Source organism: Phyllostomus discolor, chromosome 11 (genome assembly GCF_004126475.2).
Source record: "Phyllostomus discolor isolate MPI-MPIP mPhyDis1 chromosome 11, mPhyDis1.pri.v3, whole genome shotgun sequence".
NCBI lineage: Eukaryota > Metazoa > Chordata > Mammalia > Chiroptera > Phyllostomidae > Phyllostomus > Phyllostomus discolor.
The window spans coordinates 42,069,275-42,087,512 of NC_040913.2; the positions used below are offsets into that span (position 1 = coordinate 42,069,275).

At 37.4% G+C, this 18,238-nt stretch overlaps 1 protein-coding gene and 1 non-coding gene across 2 annotated transcripts in view; one reads left to right on the forward strand and one right to left on the reverse strand.

Moving 5' to 3' along the window:
- Window positions 1–512: 512 nt before the first annotated feature.
- Window positions 513–584, reverse strand: TRNAE-UUC. The gene has a single exon. It is a non-coding gene; the product is annotated as a tRNA-Glu (tRNA).
- A 533-nt stretch (window positions 585–1,117) lies between these two features.
- The window catches only part of WBP4 (WW domain binding protein 4), a 30,320-nt gene continuing 13,199 nt past the window's right edge, over window positions 1,118–18,238 (forward strand). Inside the window, exons 1-9 of the mRNA XM_028526512.2 lie at window positions 1,118–1,423; window positions 2,360–2,432; window positions 4,619–4,681; window positions 4,764–4,887; window positions 9,175–9,342; window positions 10,967–11,013; window positions 11,709–11,784; window positions 14,257–14,450; window positions 17,392–17,555. Of these exons, the coding sequence (XP_028382313.1) occupies window positions 1,422–1,423; window positions 2,360–2,432; window positions 4,619–4,681; window positions 4,764–4,887; window positions 9,175–9,342; window positions 10,967–11,013; window positions 11,709–11,784; window positions 14,257–14,450; window positions 17,392–17,555 (911 nt within the window). The 5' untranslated portion in view covers window positions 1,118–1,421. The remainder of the gene's footprint in view (window positions 1,424–2,359; window positions 2,433–4,618; window positions 4,682–4,763; window positions 4,888–9,174; window positions 9,343–10,966; window positions 11,014–11,708; window positions 11,785–14,256; window positions 14,451–17,391; window positions 17,556–18,238) is intronic.

The window sequence follows — 18,238 nt, forward strand, 5'->3', positions numbered from 1 at the left end:
CCACCCAACGAGGAGTTATCGAGGGTTGCTAGCTGAGCGCGGACTCCGGGGCACCGAGGCTAGGGGGCAAACGTCCCCCGCGTCTCTAGCGACTGCTGGAGGGAGTAGGCGGAGGAAACTGTGGGCCAGAGGAGCGCGCTGGGAGAGATAAGGCGAGGCTGGAGTTAATCAACACCTCCCGAGCGCTCGGAAAAGGGTGGCTGGGGGCCGGAGTGGCGAGAGGAAAGCCCGGGGAAAGTGAAACTTGTTCCTGGCTACCCAGCCCTGCCAGCCCCCGGCGGACAGAGAGGCGGCGCGGCGCACCACAGCACAGCGCACACGCTCCTCCGGTCTGCCCGGCACAGTACTCGTGACTCCCAAAGCCACAGCCCCAGTCAAGGCACAAGTGAGAAGTGCACGAAGGCTCGTTTTCCACAAAGTCACTCGTTGTGGGGTAGGAAGGGAGCCAATCATTAGAAATAAAATGATAGTTGCCCAAACCTTTAAAATAAAAAAATAAAAAGCTTATAACATTCCCATACCGGGAGTCGAACCCGGGCCGCCTGGGTGAAAACCAGGAATCCTAACCGCTAGACCATATGGGAAGTGCTGTTGAAAGCGCCTTGTTGACTCACCTGACAAGCGTCCCTGCCACGGTGCCTCCTCCCCACCTCCTGTCGTTGCTACTAGAGTGGCCGCCTCAGTGCCAATCGAACCGCTCCCGCCGCAACCCTCACGCTCCAGAGCCGGGGAACGAGCCCCGACGCAGCGCGCGGGCGTCGAGGAAGGGGAGTGCGTCCGCTCCGCCGCCTCAGGAAAGTTCTGAGGAAAAGTCCAGCAACTCGAGGCCCGAAACCAGCTGTTTCACTTTTTTTTTTTTTTTAACTCTACCAACAGCACCCAGCCTACAGGTCCAGGTTGCTCCTCTGGGCAAAGTGCGTGCGGAGTACTTGGCAAAAGTTGAGGGCGGCGACGTCTCGGGGAACAGCTGTTTGCGTTCGGGGCGAAGGCGGCGCGCGAGCTCCTTGGCCACAAGCCAGCGAGCCTAGAAGGGTGGATGTAGAGGTTCCTAGGGTGAGAGAGAGAAGGCGGGATGACGTGGGCACTTGAGGTTTCAGGTCCCGGGCCTTCAGCTTGAGTCCCGTCGCGCTTTTGCCCCTTCTCAATGACCTCAACCGCTTTATACTGACCCCACCTCTCAGGAGTCCGGAGTACCTCCCCTGTAGGGGGAGGGGACGAGGAGGAGATTTTTGAACGCGGATTGAGTAGTCTGAGCACCCGTAGTTGGGAACCGTGGAACACTGGTCCAGGGGTAGGAGGGCGGTGTTGGAGCTCGGAAGCTTGGGTGGGCCTTGCTCCTGGCCCTGCTGCTTCTCGCCCCGCGTGGGGAACACCAACTGGAGCCGGACCCGGGGGCGACACGCGGAGCGGCTGGTCCAGTCATGTGAGTTGGATCTCAGGCTCTGAACAAGGATGTGTTGTTTTTCCGAGTGGCCCTTTCTCTGCTGGGTCTTTCCCTCCACCCCTAGCCCCCTTGCCGCCCCCGCCCCCTGGTGGGAGGCGTGACGGTGAGCCCTTAACTCACTCGGGACCGGCCCGGGACCCGCTGCTTGGGTTCTCTGGGCGGGGTGGAAATACTACCTCATAGAGTACCCTGGGAAAAAAGAGGATGGGAGGGAGATTAGTGGACAGTTGAAGTTGGATGGCTCCGTCTCGAAACGACGGAGCGCTCCTTCCACGTACACAGTCGGTGGTCGCCAGCAGCCCTTTGGTTTCTGCAGTGCTTGAAACTTGGGGTATTGTGAAACTTTAGGGTTGGGCTCTGGCCACCACTGACTCCTCCGTTCACTAGACGCGGCCAGTCCCGGTTAATGATTTTTTTTTTTCCTTGTCTTACCAACTGAGAGGTCCCTTGGCTTTTCGAACTCTCTCTTGCCCTGAGGCTCAAGAACAAATTGTATTAACTGATGGTCTCTGAGGACCCACAGTCTCCCACCAGAGGAATCTTGTGCTTTTGTTTGTTCTTTTGGTGGAACTAATTTGATTTAAGGTAAACTTGATGAGTTTCTTCAGGCCTCCATTACAACAGCCTCTCAAAATGCCAGAAAACGGAACAGAAAAGATCAACCTTCTCTCAGATGTTTGTTATTTCTTTACACTGATGACATTAAAAAAAGAGAGGGGAATTTTTTATAGCTGTTTTATCTAAGGGAGTTTTAAACCCGGTGCAGACTTGTCTTCTCCACTGGCGACAATTTCACTTGACTGCTTCAGTCAGGTAGCAGAGACTTATATTTCAGAGTCTAATAAAATGTAAAGCATGTAAAGTTTTAACTTTTTAAGTTATAAATAAGCTTAGACTTGTTTTTCCCTTTTTCAGGGCAGACTACTGGAAGTCACAACCAAAGAAATTTTGTGATTACTGCAAGTGCTGGATAGCGGACAATAGGCCTGTATGATAATTCCACTATTAGAGATTCTGATAATGTATTTATGTGAAGTGTTCCTTTTTGAACCAAACTTGAGTTTACAAACCATTTTCATATACATTGCTTTAGATTTTTCAAAACATTGAAAGAATTTCTATTATCTTTTCATTCCTTGTAGGAAACCTCTGTGTGCTTGCTTTCTTTTCATCAGCCTAAATTTGATTATATATTTATTAAGCCCAATTATTTCACTATGGCCTTCAGTCTAATTCAGGAAATGAACATCAAGTGGGTAATCTCATCTATGTCTGTGAAATATCTAGCTCTGATGGTGTTTGTAACAGGTACAAGTGGAAAGCCCTTAATATGTAAAAAGAAACACTGTAGTTTTTCTTGTTTTTTTGCTAGAGGTAATTAAATATATTTAATACAGAGCTTTATGTCTATAAATGCTTAAATTTGAAAGAACATCATGACTTCTGTCTTGGAATATGAAAGTAGCAACTCTGTTAAGCAAGTTATATTACTGTATCTTTTAGTCTAGTTTCAGCTTTTAAGACATAAAAAGCGGCATTATTGCTTTTTAACTCTTCTCATGCAGGTACATAGTACTTACACACGAGGGTATTTTTGAAATATGTTGCATATACATATCCTTTTTGCTTGGTAGAACTGGGTGCAAAAAAAGAATGGTAGCCCTGTCTGTAACAATGTTGTATTTGTTTGGTAGACATTTTGTCTACAGAGTTTGGTGATGATTTTCTTTTGGGTTTTGTTTTGTTTTGGGTCTTGTTGAATAGTTGCTAAAGTTCTTGACTATCTTTTTTGACTTAGACTGCCCTTACAAATAAATAAATGCCAAAGATTTTAAAACCTACACAAATCACTGATAGTTGCCCTTATTTAAAGGTACCCAAGAAGTTTAATGGATTTTGAGTGAGGTAGAATATAAAATTCCTCTAGGGATAGTCTTTCTTTATCTCCTTGAATTGCTAATACACATGAATTTAACCATTAATTAGAAACAAAATTAATTTATTTTGGAATGGGCCTATAATAGTCTTTGTGGGGTATAATCAATTTTAGGAAAATTAATATATGAAAAATAAAGGATGAACCATTTACCTTAAAAAGTCACACTTTTAAAGAGAAATTCACAGTGATACTTTAGAATAGCTCAGCTAATGCATTGTGTAAGATTTCACAAAATTTGTTTTTACAAAGTTTACCAAATAATTCTTATTGCATACAACCATAGGGAGCATTTCTGGCTGTTTTAAATAGGTAATAACATTTACTCAACCACCTTTGTCCCCATTCATCCAAGTTACCATCATTCCTCATAGATTACTACTTTTCCCTATAAAGGTTATTACTTTTTCTAATTTTCTTGTGTATCATTCTATTGTTTCTATATGGATATAGGTACAGGTTTTTATTCTGTATAGATAATAGGTTCTTATTCCAACGTACATAAAAGGTAGCATGATATATACACTGTTCTACACCATAGTTTTTGTTTTGTTTTATTTTAATTGAACAGTATATACTGGAACTCTCTCCACATTAATTTTTAGGGAGCTTTTTTCCTTCTCTATTTTAGCAACCTAATTTAGATAGACAGTTCCAAATTGCCCTGCATAAAAGTTTTACATTTTATACCATTACCACATTATATAAAAGCATTTGTTTACTATTTTTAGGATAAATTTTTTAATGTCTACTTTTCTCCCAATTTGGTGGAAAATGGTTCTAAGGATCATTATTTATTGTCCTAATGTGGCAAATAGAGCAGTATAAATTCTATACATCTACAGGTTTTGACATTTTATGTTGAGAGGTGTTTCTTAAAGTTAAGATGTTTTTCCACTTCTCTTTTGGCTTCATGTCGTTTGAGTCCTCATTACAGTCGTGTTCACTAGATTAGTCATCAAGTGTACCTTGTATTTTTCTCCATTAATATGGTCACTGTACTTTATTTTAAGCACTAAAGAAGACCTAGTCAGTGGGTGTAATAATAAATAATGTAGTTCGGTTCTGTAATATCATTTGATAAAAAGGGCCAATTTGCACTAAAATTATATTGTATGTTTTCTACCAGTCATTTTAGTTTTAATTTTATGTTCCATTCCCAATTTTGCTGTTACTTTACTGTGAACATTATGATGTTTACGTAGTTTTCCTTTGTATTTTTTCTTTTCATTTTCAAGAGTGTTGAATTTCATGAAAGAGGAAAGAATCATAAGGAAAATGTGGCAAAGCGGATCAGTGAGGTAATTTAGTTTGATTCTTTCTTTGACAATTTTGCTATGTAAATATCAGGTTTTTATGTAGCTTTTACTGTATATGTCTTAGATTAAACAGAAAAGCCTGGATAAGGCAAAGGAAGAAGAAAAGGCATCAAAGGAGTTTGCGGCAATGGAGGCAGCTGCCCTGAAAGCATACCAAGAGGATTTGAAAAGGCTTGGCTTAGAGTCAGGTAAAAAGAACAGCCACCGTGTTTTAAAAGTAACATCAGAGGTCATGCTAAGTTAGCTTTTATTGTTTCCATGAGAAGGTTATACACTCAGGTTATATTCTGAGTGCTTTTCCTAGGAATCATTGCGCTATTTAGACTAGGAGAGAGCTTGTGCCCCATTGTTTTGCTTTTTTTTTTCTTACACAAATTCTTTTAATAGGTCATCAATAAATATGTTGGACCCACATTTCTGGAAGAGAGCTTTTATTTGGGAATTAATATTCTTTCTAAACATTCAGAATTTGACTATGAATTACCATTAAATTTTTTGATTTTTTACATAGTCATACCATTGATAGATTCCTTTTTAAAAATTGTTTTAGAATTTTATTTTTGAAAAGACTTTTAAAGTGCCACCAATTTGTTTTCCCCCCCATTGTGTACATATTTATTAATCCACAAATCCAACAGAGACTGTATGTTGCTAATTAACAGTTGTGTGATAAGGACATTGCAAGATTTCCTTTTATTTTTTTTCCACCCACACCTCCTCCTTTCCCCAGGTATCCCCACCTCCCACCCTCAATCCTACCCACCTTTGGCTTTGTCTGTGTGTCCTTTATACGTGTTTCTGGATGACCCTTACCCTTTTTCGCCCCATTACCCCCTCCCACCTCCCCTCTGGTTACTGTCAGTTCTTTATTTCAATGTCTCTAGTTATATTTTGCTTGCTTGTGTGTTTTATTGATTAGGTTCCACTTGCAGGTGAGATCCTATGGTATTTGTCCCTCACCACCTGGCTTATTTCACTTAGCATAATGTTCTCCAGTTCCATCCATGCTGTTGCAAAGGGTAGGAGCTCCTCCTTTCTTTATGTTGTGTAGTGTTCCATTGTGTAAATGTATCATAGTTTTTTGATCCATTCATTTACTGATGGACACTTAGGCTGTTTCCAGCACTTGGCTATTGTAAATTGTGCTGCTATGATCATTGGGGTGCATAGGTTCTTTGGAATTGGTGTTTCGGGATTCTTAGGGTATAATCCCAGCAGTGGAATTGTCAGCTCAAAAGGCAGTTCCATTTTTAGTTTTCTGAGGAAATTCCATACTGTTTTCCACAGTGGCTGCCCCAGTCTACATTCCCACCAACAGTGCACTAGGGTTCCCTTTTCTCCACAACCTCATCAGCACTTGTTGTTTGTTGCTTTGTTTATGATGGCCATTCTGACCAGTGTGAAGTGGTATCTCATTGTGGTTTTCATTTGCATCCCTCTGATGACTAGTGATGCTGAGCATCCTTTCATATTGTCTCTGGGCCCTCTGTATGTCCTCCTTGGAGAAGTGTCTGTCCAGGTCCTTTGCCCATTTTTTTTTTTAGTTGTTGTTCAAGTACAGTTTTCTGCCCTTTACCCCCATCCCAGCCTGTTTTTTTAATTAGGTGGTTTATCTTCCTGCAGTGGAGTCATGTGAGTTCTCTGTATATTTTGAAGATCAAACTCTTGTCCGACGTATCATCGGAAAGCATATTTTCCCATATGCTTGGTTCCCTTTGAATTTGCTGATGTTTTCTTTAGCTGTGCAGAAGCTTTTTATTTTGGTGAAGTCCCATTTGTTTATTCTTTCCTTTATATCCCTTGCTCTGGGGGACATATAACTTTTGTTTTGTTTTTAAAGCTTCATATTTTAACACCTCCATTCATGACAACTAAATGACCTTGGTAGTTATTTAATGCTAGTTCTGTCTTAGGTCAGTGGTTCTGTCTTAGGTCTGTCTTAGTTCTGTCTTCGGTCAAATGTCTCATTTCAGAGACATTTCAGTTTTTAGGTATTCTAATTACTTAGCTAAAAGAATCTATTTATTAAAAAATAGGCATTGTGCCCTGACCAGTGTGGCTCAGTTGGTTGGCTTGGCTGCCATTCTGCAAAGCAAAAGGTTGCTGCTGGTTTGATTCTAGTCAGTGTACATGCCTGGTTGCAGGTTTGGTCCCCAGTCAGGGCAAGTATGAGAGGCAGTTGATTGAAGTTTCTCTCTCACATCAGTGTTTCTCTCCCTTTCTCCCTCCCTTCTGCATTCTCTAAAAATAAAATATTTTTAAGGCATTACATTATAACTATATAGTTCACTTTATCTATATGGTAAAAACCATATAAATCATGTTTGTTTATGTGGTTGAATAACAGCGAATTGGCTTTTTGTGGACAAATTACAAATTAACTGACTATTGCTAGAAGATAGATGATTTTTTTTCTTTCTGATTTTTTAATTGAATATATTTGGTGTAAATGTAAATTCAAGGTATACAATGTGTTGCTTTGATACACTTATATATTGTAATACCATCATCATTGTAGTGATGTTTATCACATCTAATTGTAGTGCAATATTTTTTACTGTATTCATTACTCTGTGCGAGTGATTTTCACCTTTTTCATTTCATGGAATACATAACCTAATTACTAAAATTCTGCAGCACACCAAAAAATATATTTTTATCAATCTGACAAATAGATATAAAGAAAAAAATAAATTTTTTTAAAAGATTTTATTTATTTTATTTTTAGAGAGGGAAGGGAGGGAGAGGGGATAGGGAGAAACATCAATGTGCAGTTGCTGGGTGTTATGGCCTGCAACCCAGGCATGTATCCTGGCTGGGAATCGAACCTGGGACACTTTGGTTCCCAGCCCGCGCTCAATCCACTGAGCTACGCCAGCCAGGGCTAAAGAAAAAAAATAAATTTTAATCCTTACCTGAGAATATGTTTTTATTGATTTTAGAGTAAAAGAAAGGGAAAGAGAGAAAAAGAAATATTGATGTGAGAAATATCTATCATTTGCTTCCTGTATGCACCCCAACCAGGGGTTGAACCTGCAATCCTTTGGTATATGGGATGATGCTCCAACCAATTAAACTACCTAGCCAGGGCAATAGGTATCATTTTGATTCATTCACACCAGGTGGCTCTCGCGTTGGCTATTTTTCATCTTTTTTTTCTTACCTGAAAATGACTGCTTGTAGTGGGTGTTTAATAAAGGGTATAAAATGCCATAAAAATACCAAAATTTATTTTATTAAATTCTTCCACATTAACATTTAGGTTGCTTAGAGTTTTTCATTGTTAGAATGCTTCAGAACATCCTCAGGTATGTGTGTTTTCACATTTATCCCTGTTAGTTTACTTTAGAAGTAAATCCCTGTAGAAGTGAGATTGCTGAATCAAAGCTGAATATATTTTATACATTAATAGTTAATACCAACCTATCTTCAGTAATGTCTCCAAGGTTTATACTTTTCCTAGAATGAAATTAATTTATTAACTGGTTTTGGGAATAACTGGCTAGTTCTTTAGAAAAAAGTAAAGCCATAAAAACTATTTTTTCACACCCATTGATTAGACTAACACTGGATTTGGTTATTCTTTTCAGTATGTATTCATCTAATGCAAAAAAATTACATTTATTTGTATATCTTTGAATATTAGTGAAGGTAAGTGTTAATTTTCAGAATTACGTTTGTACCCTTTGCCCATTTTTCTATTACACTATTGGATTTAAAAGGGATTTAGGAAAATTAAATCTTCTGACATATTTTTTATAAATATTTGTCATTTGTTTTTCTTGTGTATATATTTTTGTTTTTATTTTTACCATACAGAATATTTGAACTTCTTTGTAGTAAAATTTAATATTACTTACTTTGTGTTCTTTTTGTAAATATCTTTGATCTGAAATTTATATTGGAGGTACCAGGTCAATCAAGATAACTACACAAAAAAGAAATCAGTTTCTGCTTCCCAGTCTGCTACCCAGATTTTTGGATAGAAAAATCTCTTCCATAGAATGTTTTAAGAACCCTTACAGTTTGTGAAGTGAATTTGAAATACCTTAACTTTCTTCCAAATAATTAGTCTGTTAGTCCAACATCATTTATTAAATGATCTCTCCTTTTTTCTAGTAAGAAACACCAGCAATCTGCAGTTGGAGCTAGTTCTGTACTGTTCTGTTTCAGTCATATGTTTGCCTGTTCCTGGATCGGTTTTATACTGTTGGTCTTTTTTACTATTGCTTTAGAATAAGTTTTAATACCTGGTAGTACTAGATTTCTCATTCACTTCTTTTTTGTAATTGTCCTGGAATTACATGCTGGTGCATGTTTAGTTTTCCACATGAACTTTATAATAATGTGTCAATTTCCCAAAAAAATCTTACCACATTTTTTTATGGGAATAACATTATTAACATTTTGTCCTTAGGTGGAGGGGGGGCGAGAGTTATGTTATCTATTTCACCCTTCTCTTGTCTTTCTTCTAGAAATATCAGAGCCAAGCATATCACCAGAAACTAGCACTACCCCACCCACCACTGCATCAAATCAGCAGAAAGAAAAGAAGAAAAGGAAAAAAGAACCTTCAAAGGGCAGATGGGTAGAAGGCATAACTTCTGAGGGTTACCATTACTATTATGATCTTATCACAGGAGGTAAGTCATGTAGGCATAGAACTGTAGAGAATGATACCTGATGGTTTATTTTGTCTTTAGACTTTTCATTAATATTGGAATATTTAAACAGTGAAAGACTTATAAATACTTTTTGCCATAATGGTTAAAAGAAAAAAATATGTTCCCTTTAAAAAGTTGCCCTTCTCATAGTGACTCAGTGTCGTAGTTAGTTTTTAAGTAAGCCTTAATAAGGGGTTCCTTGCAAATAAACTGAAGCTTTATATTTTCTCAATAAAACCTTCTAAAACAATGAACTACATGTAAATAAAGCATTTTACATGAAATTAAGGTATTTCAGATCCACTTCACAAATCGCAGGGGTCCTTAAAATAAAATTCTGTAGACGAGATTTTCTATCCAAAAGCAGACTGGGAACCAGAAACTGATTTCTTTTTGTGTGGCTATCTTGAAGACCTAGTAAAGTAGCCCTCCCCCAATTAATGCCTTGGATGTCCATATCTGATAAAGTACACAATAGTATTTCTTGGTAAGAGTATCAGAAATACCTTTTTATTTTCCTTTAAAACTAAATGTATTTGGGATTTTTATTCCATATAAATTCTGGCATAAATAAATGAATTTGTTATACATTTACTCTCCAGAAACATAAAATTTAGTATCAGAAATAAACAACTAAGCATGATACAAGGAGAAATATTGAAGAGCTATTATATAATAGAGATGTAATTAAGGCTATATGGGAGCAAAAATAGTGAGGAATTAATTGTGATTATGTGGATCTGAGGGATTATCACAGAAATTACTTATGAGCTAATAAGTTAAAATGAAGATGTCAGGAATGATGTCATACCATTTGTATCGCTAGCACTTAACACAGTGCCTGGCACAGTGCAGACACTCCATTAGCATTTTGACTGAAAAAGATTGCAGTAGTTTGTTAGGAGAGGTACAGCAGGCATTCCAGATAGGCAGAGCAATATGACTCTAAAAGAGATTTGAAAGTTTGGGAAATAGACTTAACTGGTGGAAGTAAAGCATCAGGTTCTTTGAAGATGTCATGGCAGAAGAAAGAGGCTGAAAAAATAGATTGAGGCCATATCATGGAAGACGAAAGATGATGGTGCTCTTTACTGAGATATGAAATATGGGAACAGTAAATTAAGTGGGATTGTAAGTAATTCACTTTTAGTTATATTGAGGTAGAAAATTCATGTAGCAGTTTTCAGTAGCAAATTGATTATTAGAGTTGGGAGTTAGAAAGATAAATTGAAGCTGGGAATGTAGGTAATATGTTAACTTTAGGAGTATGTGAGATCACAAGGAGAAGGAAGAGAGCAAAAGTAATGTGAGTGGATAGTACATAAATTAAAGGAATGGATAGAAGAAAAGCCAGGAAAAAGAAGTTAAGAATGGTCAGGAAGGCAGGAAATGAGATCAGAGTTAATCATGAAGCAAACATTGAGCTGTAAGTATTGTGATTATTAAGATCTTTAGAATCATAATTTCTAACTCTATAGAAATAATCACTCAGAACTTAGTGTTTTGTACATATTGAATAGCTTGTAAAATTTTGCAAAATTGGATTTTTTTCAACCTTTTTTAAGATAAAATATTTTCTAAATGCAATATATTTTGCTTTAAGCATCTCAGTGGGAGAAACCTGAAGGATTTCAAGGAAACTTAAAAAAGGTAACTGAAGTACATTGATAGTGTCTTTGCTTTACTCTTTTAAGTGATTGGCTTCTGGGGTTTTTGTAGAGGTTTTTAAAGCAAAATTTACTTTGTTTCTAAAATTAAAAAAAAATCATTTTAAAAAGAGGGGAAGGGAGGATAAAAAGGGAAAGAAACATCAGTATATAAAAGAAACATTGATCGGTTGCATCTCGCTCTCCCCCAGCCAGGGACCTGGTCCACAACCCAGGAATGTGCCCTGACCAGGAATCTAGTCAGGGACCTTACAGTTTGTGGGAGGATGCCCAAGCCACTGTACCACACCAGTCAGGGCTAAGCAAATTTACTTTCAAATAAGCTCCACCAGCCCAAACCTCTTTCTTTCTTTCTTCCTATAATCCTTTTGTTAGAAGACTGGGTGGAGGTTAGAAGTTATGTCTTTCCAAAAACTCATTACAGGACAAATATATATAGTTGCCATTTATATGTCCCCTCTCCATCTGTGAAAAATTATTCTAGCTTTCAAGGTGACACATTCTCTTCCTGATAGTTGGCTTAAAATGAACACAAACCAGGCTTTCTGGAGATGATTGGTACCACCACCCCTAACTCCCAGGTTTCAAGAGGAAGGGAAAGAGTAGCTAATTCTGCCTTTCTTATCTAATGTATCACCATATTGTTTTCAGTTGATGTGGTTTTTTTCCTCTCTCTAGACAGCATTGAAGGCTGTTTGGGTAGAAGCTTTAAGTGAAGATGGTTATACCTATTATTACAATGCAGAAACAGGAGGTAAGTATTACCTTTGATTATCTTAACTATCTAAAATTGTACCTGAAACTGCATATTAACTTTCTGATGAATCGTCTGCACGAATTTTAGTAAATATAGTGATAAACTTATTTTTACAACAAGTTTGTATTATTTTTGGTAATTTAAAAACAATACAATGGAAAAGGAAAAAGGATTTTTTGACTGACAGAAATAGGGTTTTTTTTTTAATTAATTGTTCAGATACAATTGCCCTCATTTTTTTCTACCATTATTCGCCCACATCCTCCCCTCCCCATCTTCCGCATTCAGTCCTTCCCTTCGCCCCCCCTTTGTCTTTGTCCTTGTCTCCTTCATACATGTTCCTTGACTCTGTCCCTTCTTTCCCCCATTGTCCCCCTCCTCTTACCCTCTCATCACTGTCAGTTTGTTCTTTATTTCAATGTCTCTATTTCTATCTTCCTTGCATGTTTGTTTTGTTGACTAGGTTCCACTTATAGGTGAGATCATATGGTATTTGTCTTTCACTGCCTGGTTTATTTCACTTAGCATAATATGCTCTGGTTCCATCCATGCTGCTGTGAATGGTAGGACTTCCTCCTTTCTGCTGCATAGTATTCTATTGTGTAAATTTGTCAGTTTTTTGATCCATTCATTTCCAGCACTTGTCTATTGTAAATAATGCTGCTATGAACATTGGGGTGCATAGGTTCTTCTAAATTGGTAGTTTCAGGGTTCTTAGGATATAATCCCAGTAGTGAAATTGCTGGAAAAAGGATTTCTATATATAGTATACTGTGCTATGCATAGTAATCCTCAGTGGATACTGCATTCTTTTTTTTTTTTAATCCTCACCTGAGAACATTTTTGCATTGCTTTTAGAGAGAGATAACGGGAGAGGAGAGGGGAGGGGAGAGAGGAAGGTGGAGAGGAAGGTGGATTTGTTGCCTTCCATACACACCCCAACTGTGAAATGAACCTGTAGCCTGATGGTGCATGGGAAAATACTCCAACCAACTGAGCCATACCAGCCAGGGCAGGCATTCACAAATTTAAAAAGTCTTTTATACTTTCTCTACCATTCCTGATTTTTATCATGATTATTTTAGACATGAATCATTACCTTGGCAAGTACTTTACAGATTACCTAGTTCAAATTGACTTTTCCTTTTTTAAAATACAAAACTGTTTTAGCAGTGTCTGAGATTGTGAAATTTTTACTTTTACCAGTTTAATAATGTTTCAGTTATGTATTTATAAAATATGCCTGATCATTACCTAATTATTAAGTTTTTCAAATTTAAATTTTATCTAATACAGCTTCATAAAATTTGCTTTCAATTAATTGTGTTTGATTTCCACTGCAGTTACACTTACCAAAATAACTATAATATTGGTGTGACTTCAGCAGGTTTTTGTTTTGCTAAGTTCTTTGCATAGCATTAAATCTTTTAGGAGGAAAAAAAGGCCCTTTTAAACCTCTTAAGTAGATACCTAGCCTTCCCAATGATAGCAGTGGTTACATCTCAGTTCAGGTACTGGATCTTTATAGAGATTAAGTAATATATAATGTAGTTCCAAAGTTAGATGTGAACTAGGTGCACAGCCTCTTTCCCTTATAAGCTGTATGATCGTGGACAAGTCATTGAGCCTCTATAGTTGCTCAAGTAAAATAGAGACAATCATGTATTCTGTGGGGTCATGAGAAGCAGGTGTCTCTAAAGTTCCCCAAAACAGTGCCTGTTTATTTCCTGAAAGTTCTTTTGCTACTTATGCGAAATAGAGACATAGAAAAGAAATGTTTTTCTTTAGTGCTTGAAAGTACCCTATATTAGTAAGGGACTGTATATATTGATTTGTCCTCAACAGTTTCATTTTTTGTCTGGACCAGTGTTATTATTAATAGAGCCCCTTCTGCTCTTAAAGCTGTCCCAGTTAAACAGTAAATTTTAGGATCCCTTTCCCTTTCATTAAACTAAAAAGAGAATAACTGCGGGATAATTAGAAATGCCGTCACTTTACTAAAAGCCCAGTAAACCACTGGGTGGCAGTAGAGTTCAGTTGTGTTTTTTCCCCCTACTATAAAAATGACAAATTATATTCATTTAGATTTTTACAGTATGATTTCACTTTGTAAACATCCCAGGAAAACTTTGTGGTAAAAAATTCCAGGAAATCTGATGTGTGCTCATTGTTACATATAGTTTCTGAAATTGGTGTCAGTTAAATTATGGTAGTCCTTAGAAAGTATTGCCTAGTTCTTTCCACTGGGGCTTAGTTGATAACATCTAGTGAATCAAGATTGTTTGAAATAAACTTCTGAGAGCTACAAGAGCAAGAGCTTACAAAACTTTTATTTATTGCTTTCTTGATTGAGTGATGGTGTGAAATATATGCAGTGTTATCATTTAATAAGTGACAGCATTATATTAGGAATTACTTCTGAATTGAGTTGGTAACGAAATAACATGACTATTAAAATGTGTTGAATAGAATCCAGATGGGAAAAACCTGATGATTTCATTCCACACTCTGGCGATCTGCTTTCTAGTAAAGTGAATGAAAAGTCACTTGACACCCTAGAAAAATCCAAATCATCAGATTCACATAGTGATTCTGATGGGGAAGAGGAAGCAGAAAAGATAGAGGTCACTGCAGAAATACCAAAGCTAAAAATAAAGTTTAAGGTAGGTTCTGGATTTATTCTTTATAAAAGTTTATCACTTTATAAAAAGCTCTATAGACTTTCTTCAGTTTTCTGGTAGACAATAGACATAAAACCAAGACCTATATTTTGGTAAATAGTTATACCATTTACTGTTATCTCTTTGCTAGTAAGACAGTAAATTTTTTAGCCCTTTTAAGCTTGAATTGCCTCTGTAACAGTGAGAGAGCTGTCTGAACATGCAAGTCTGAAAGTGTAGGCTACAAATGCTATTTGAGTATCATCATACTGGCAGTAATTCAAATCTCAGAATGGGTGCAGTAATCTAGGAAAATGACCTTGGAGAATTTAAATGAATGGGTGCAGTAATCTAGGAAAATAACCTTGGAGAATGTAAGTGACAGGCGGAGAAAGAGGAGCCCACAAGATTAAATGAGAAAAGAGTGATTAGAAAGGTGTGCAGAGAAGCAGAAGAATTTAATATCACAGAAGTGAAAGGAATTGAGAGTATCAAGGATTAATTAAGCCAAAGAAAGAAAATGTCCATTGAATTTTGTAGTAATGAAATCCTTGATTCCGTGATAGTAGTTTCACCAGTTTTGGATGGCAGAACTCAGATTACAGGGGAATAAAAAGTGGTTCATTATGTAGTTATACATGGTTTGGATATGAAATGAGGTAGAAATTAGATGATAGGATGTTAGGTACATATTGACTCTTAATCATGAGAGCTTTGTGGAGGTGCCGTTTTTGTTGTGAGGGACCCCAAAGGATGTACAAAGGGAATACTGACAAGGGTTGGTGAATAGATTGGTCTTGAATAAGGCATAAATTCATTTTCTGTAAGAAGGTAAGGTTTTTCTTTTTCTATAAGAAGGTATAACTACGGATGAGTTGTATCGGGAAATAAATTGAAAGGGTCATGCCATTTAGCCACAGTTTACTCATTCATATAGAAATCAAGATTGCTTGCTAAGAGTGAGGAGCTTTGGTGAGCTTGACAACAGTAATGGATTGAAATAATTACTGAGCTGGGATGGGAGAGGAAATGAACCAAGTAAGAGGATTGACAGGTGGGGCTGAATGCCCAACCATGGTGGGAAAGTAAAAACAGATTTATATAGTATTACTGGTCCTGCTTTTGTGACCTTTCCAGTAACACTTTGGATCCCAGGTGCCAAAGCAGACAAGACACAAAGCCTTGATTGAGATAGCTTGCCTGAGAGGTGAAGGAATATCAAGGATGCTAGAGAAGGGGTATTTTAGGGCCACAGCTAGGATCTCGTCATTGCGTGAAATTTCTCTGCCTACCCTATAACTCTTGGTATAACTTAGGGTGTGGGATGTATCCAGTTTGTAGAGGACCAACAGCAAAGATCTTACAGTTGCCATCTTACAATGTTTATAGTCAAATTTAGGTAAACCAGCATTCAACCTGGGATAAATAGTATTAATTTCAAACAAACAAAATATTGCAAAATACAGATAAACCAAGGACAAAGTACTTATAATACTATTATATACATCACTTAGGTGGTGAAATAACGGACATACCTAGCTTTATTGCACTTCACAGATGATTTTTGTTTTACAAAACATGGAAACAAGACTCTCCACTATCAAAAAGATTACAAGACTCACTTTATTGCAGTGGTATGCACCTGAACTCATAGTATCTCTGAGGTATGCCTGTACAGTAAAGACCAAAGTCATTGGTTTTGAACCTTGCAGAACTGAAGCTAGAGAATTTTTAAGTTCTAGGACAATAAGAGTTTAAATAAAGAGAGCATGATGCCAGAATTGCCACAGTTATCAATGGAAAGGGAGTAATGGCCAGAGATCATTAAATCATGGGAGGAGGAACGGAGGAGAACTGTATAGAAGGTAGTGTTATGAACCTCAGAAGAGGAGTCATTATTACATGAGGATTGAAGTATAATGTAAGACCTTAGTTTAAAAAATTTTTTTAAAAGTCATGGCCTGGAAGCAATCAAGATTGGTAAGAGAAAATGGACTCTGACTTCTAATCCTATGCTACCAATAGCATGAGGGGAAAAGTTAATACCCGGTCAAAGAATTGCGAACATAATAGTATCCCAGGACTTCGCCCATAGTTGTGCAGTTGCAAAGAGGCTGAGACCTAGTTCATGGTCCATGTGTTAAACTGGGTCACAGGGTTTTGATATCCCAGATGAAAGGGAACCATAAAGGCACCACCCCTACTCAGGGACCCCGATAGGAGCTGCTTGTACCTCCAGAGTGTGTCTTCTAATTTTGCATAGCTGCCAGTTGTATAGGACACTAAAGTTATGGCAACATACTCAATATAAAGACAGATTTCAGTTAAGACTATTAGTTTGAGGAAGTTCTTTAAATAGATAATGAGTATAGAAGGGTCCAATGACATAACATTAAATTCAAAAGGAGCTCAGTATAAAAGAAGGTCAGCGTTGGATATCTAAGTAAGGAGAGAAAGCAGGAAAGAGAAGAGAGGATAAAAAAGGTTAGTATATGTCTTTTTTTTTAAGATTTTATTTATTTATTTTTAGGGAGGGAAGGGAGGGAGATAGAGAGAGAAACATCAGTGTGTGGTTGCTGGGGGTTATGGCCTGCAACCCAGGAATGTATCCTGGCTGGGAATCGAACCTGGGACACTTTGGTTCCCGGCCCGCGTTCAATCCACTGAGCTACGCCAGCCAGTGCTAGTGTATGTCTTTAACTGGAGAACATTAATAAGATCATGTTCTGTTTTAAAATCAGCCTTGGCCACAATGTATTAATGTTTTAGATGTAATGAAAGACCTAATCAAGCATTAACTATTTTTATGTACATTTGTTGTATTATGTGCAGATTTAAACTATTGAGTTAACATATTATTACTTATAAATCAATAACAAGACTCTGTTGAAGAAATTTTGTGTCTATCCTGGTAATGTATTATTTCTTGGCTTTGACATTTTAGGAAAAAAATAAAAATAATGTTGAAGAAACTGAACCAGAAAAACAGAAAGAAAAAAATATCCAAGAGCAGAATTCATCAGGTTCAAATCAAGAAAAATCCAAAGCTCATAAAAAATCAAACCCGTATGGAGAATGGCAAGAAATTAAACAAGAAGTTGAGTCTCAGTAAGTAGCTGAAATATAATCCTACTGTTATAATAAGTATTATATATTCTATTAGTTCAATAAATTACAGTGACTACTTCAAAAGATAAAGCATTTATTATAAATGTAGATCATTCCTTTTTTATTTCTAGAGCGGTTTTATTTCTAATATTTAAAATGTGAGTCAATAGTTATTTTAAAAAGTAAGCTAGTGATTGTATTCATTTATATCAAAACATGGCATTCCTATTAAGCACACATTCATCACATTCACCATCATTATTCTATTAGAGAAATATGTGCGTATTCAATAAATGCTGTATACGATACATCACAAAGCAAGAACAAAAGCTCTATTGCTGTCCTGAAAATGGCTTATGACAAAGTTTAACCAGAGTTCTTAAGCCTGTTTCAAAAATCAACAGTTTTATCAATTAGAAAACATCTTGGTGCCCTGGCTGAGTAGCTCAGTTTGAGGATCATCCAAGACACCAAAAGGTTGTGGTTTCAATATCCATTTAGGGCACATCCGTCGGGTGTGGGTTTAAGCCCCCGTCAGGGCATGCACTAGAGGCAGCTGAACAATTTTCTCTCTCACTCCCCTTTTAATCCTACCCTTTTCCTTCCCCCTCCCCCTGCACCTACCCCCCTTGCTCTCTCTCTAAAATCAAAAGAAACATCCTCGGGTGAGGATTTAAAAAAAA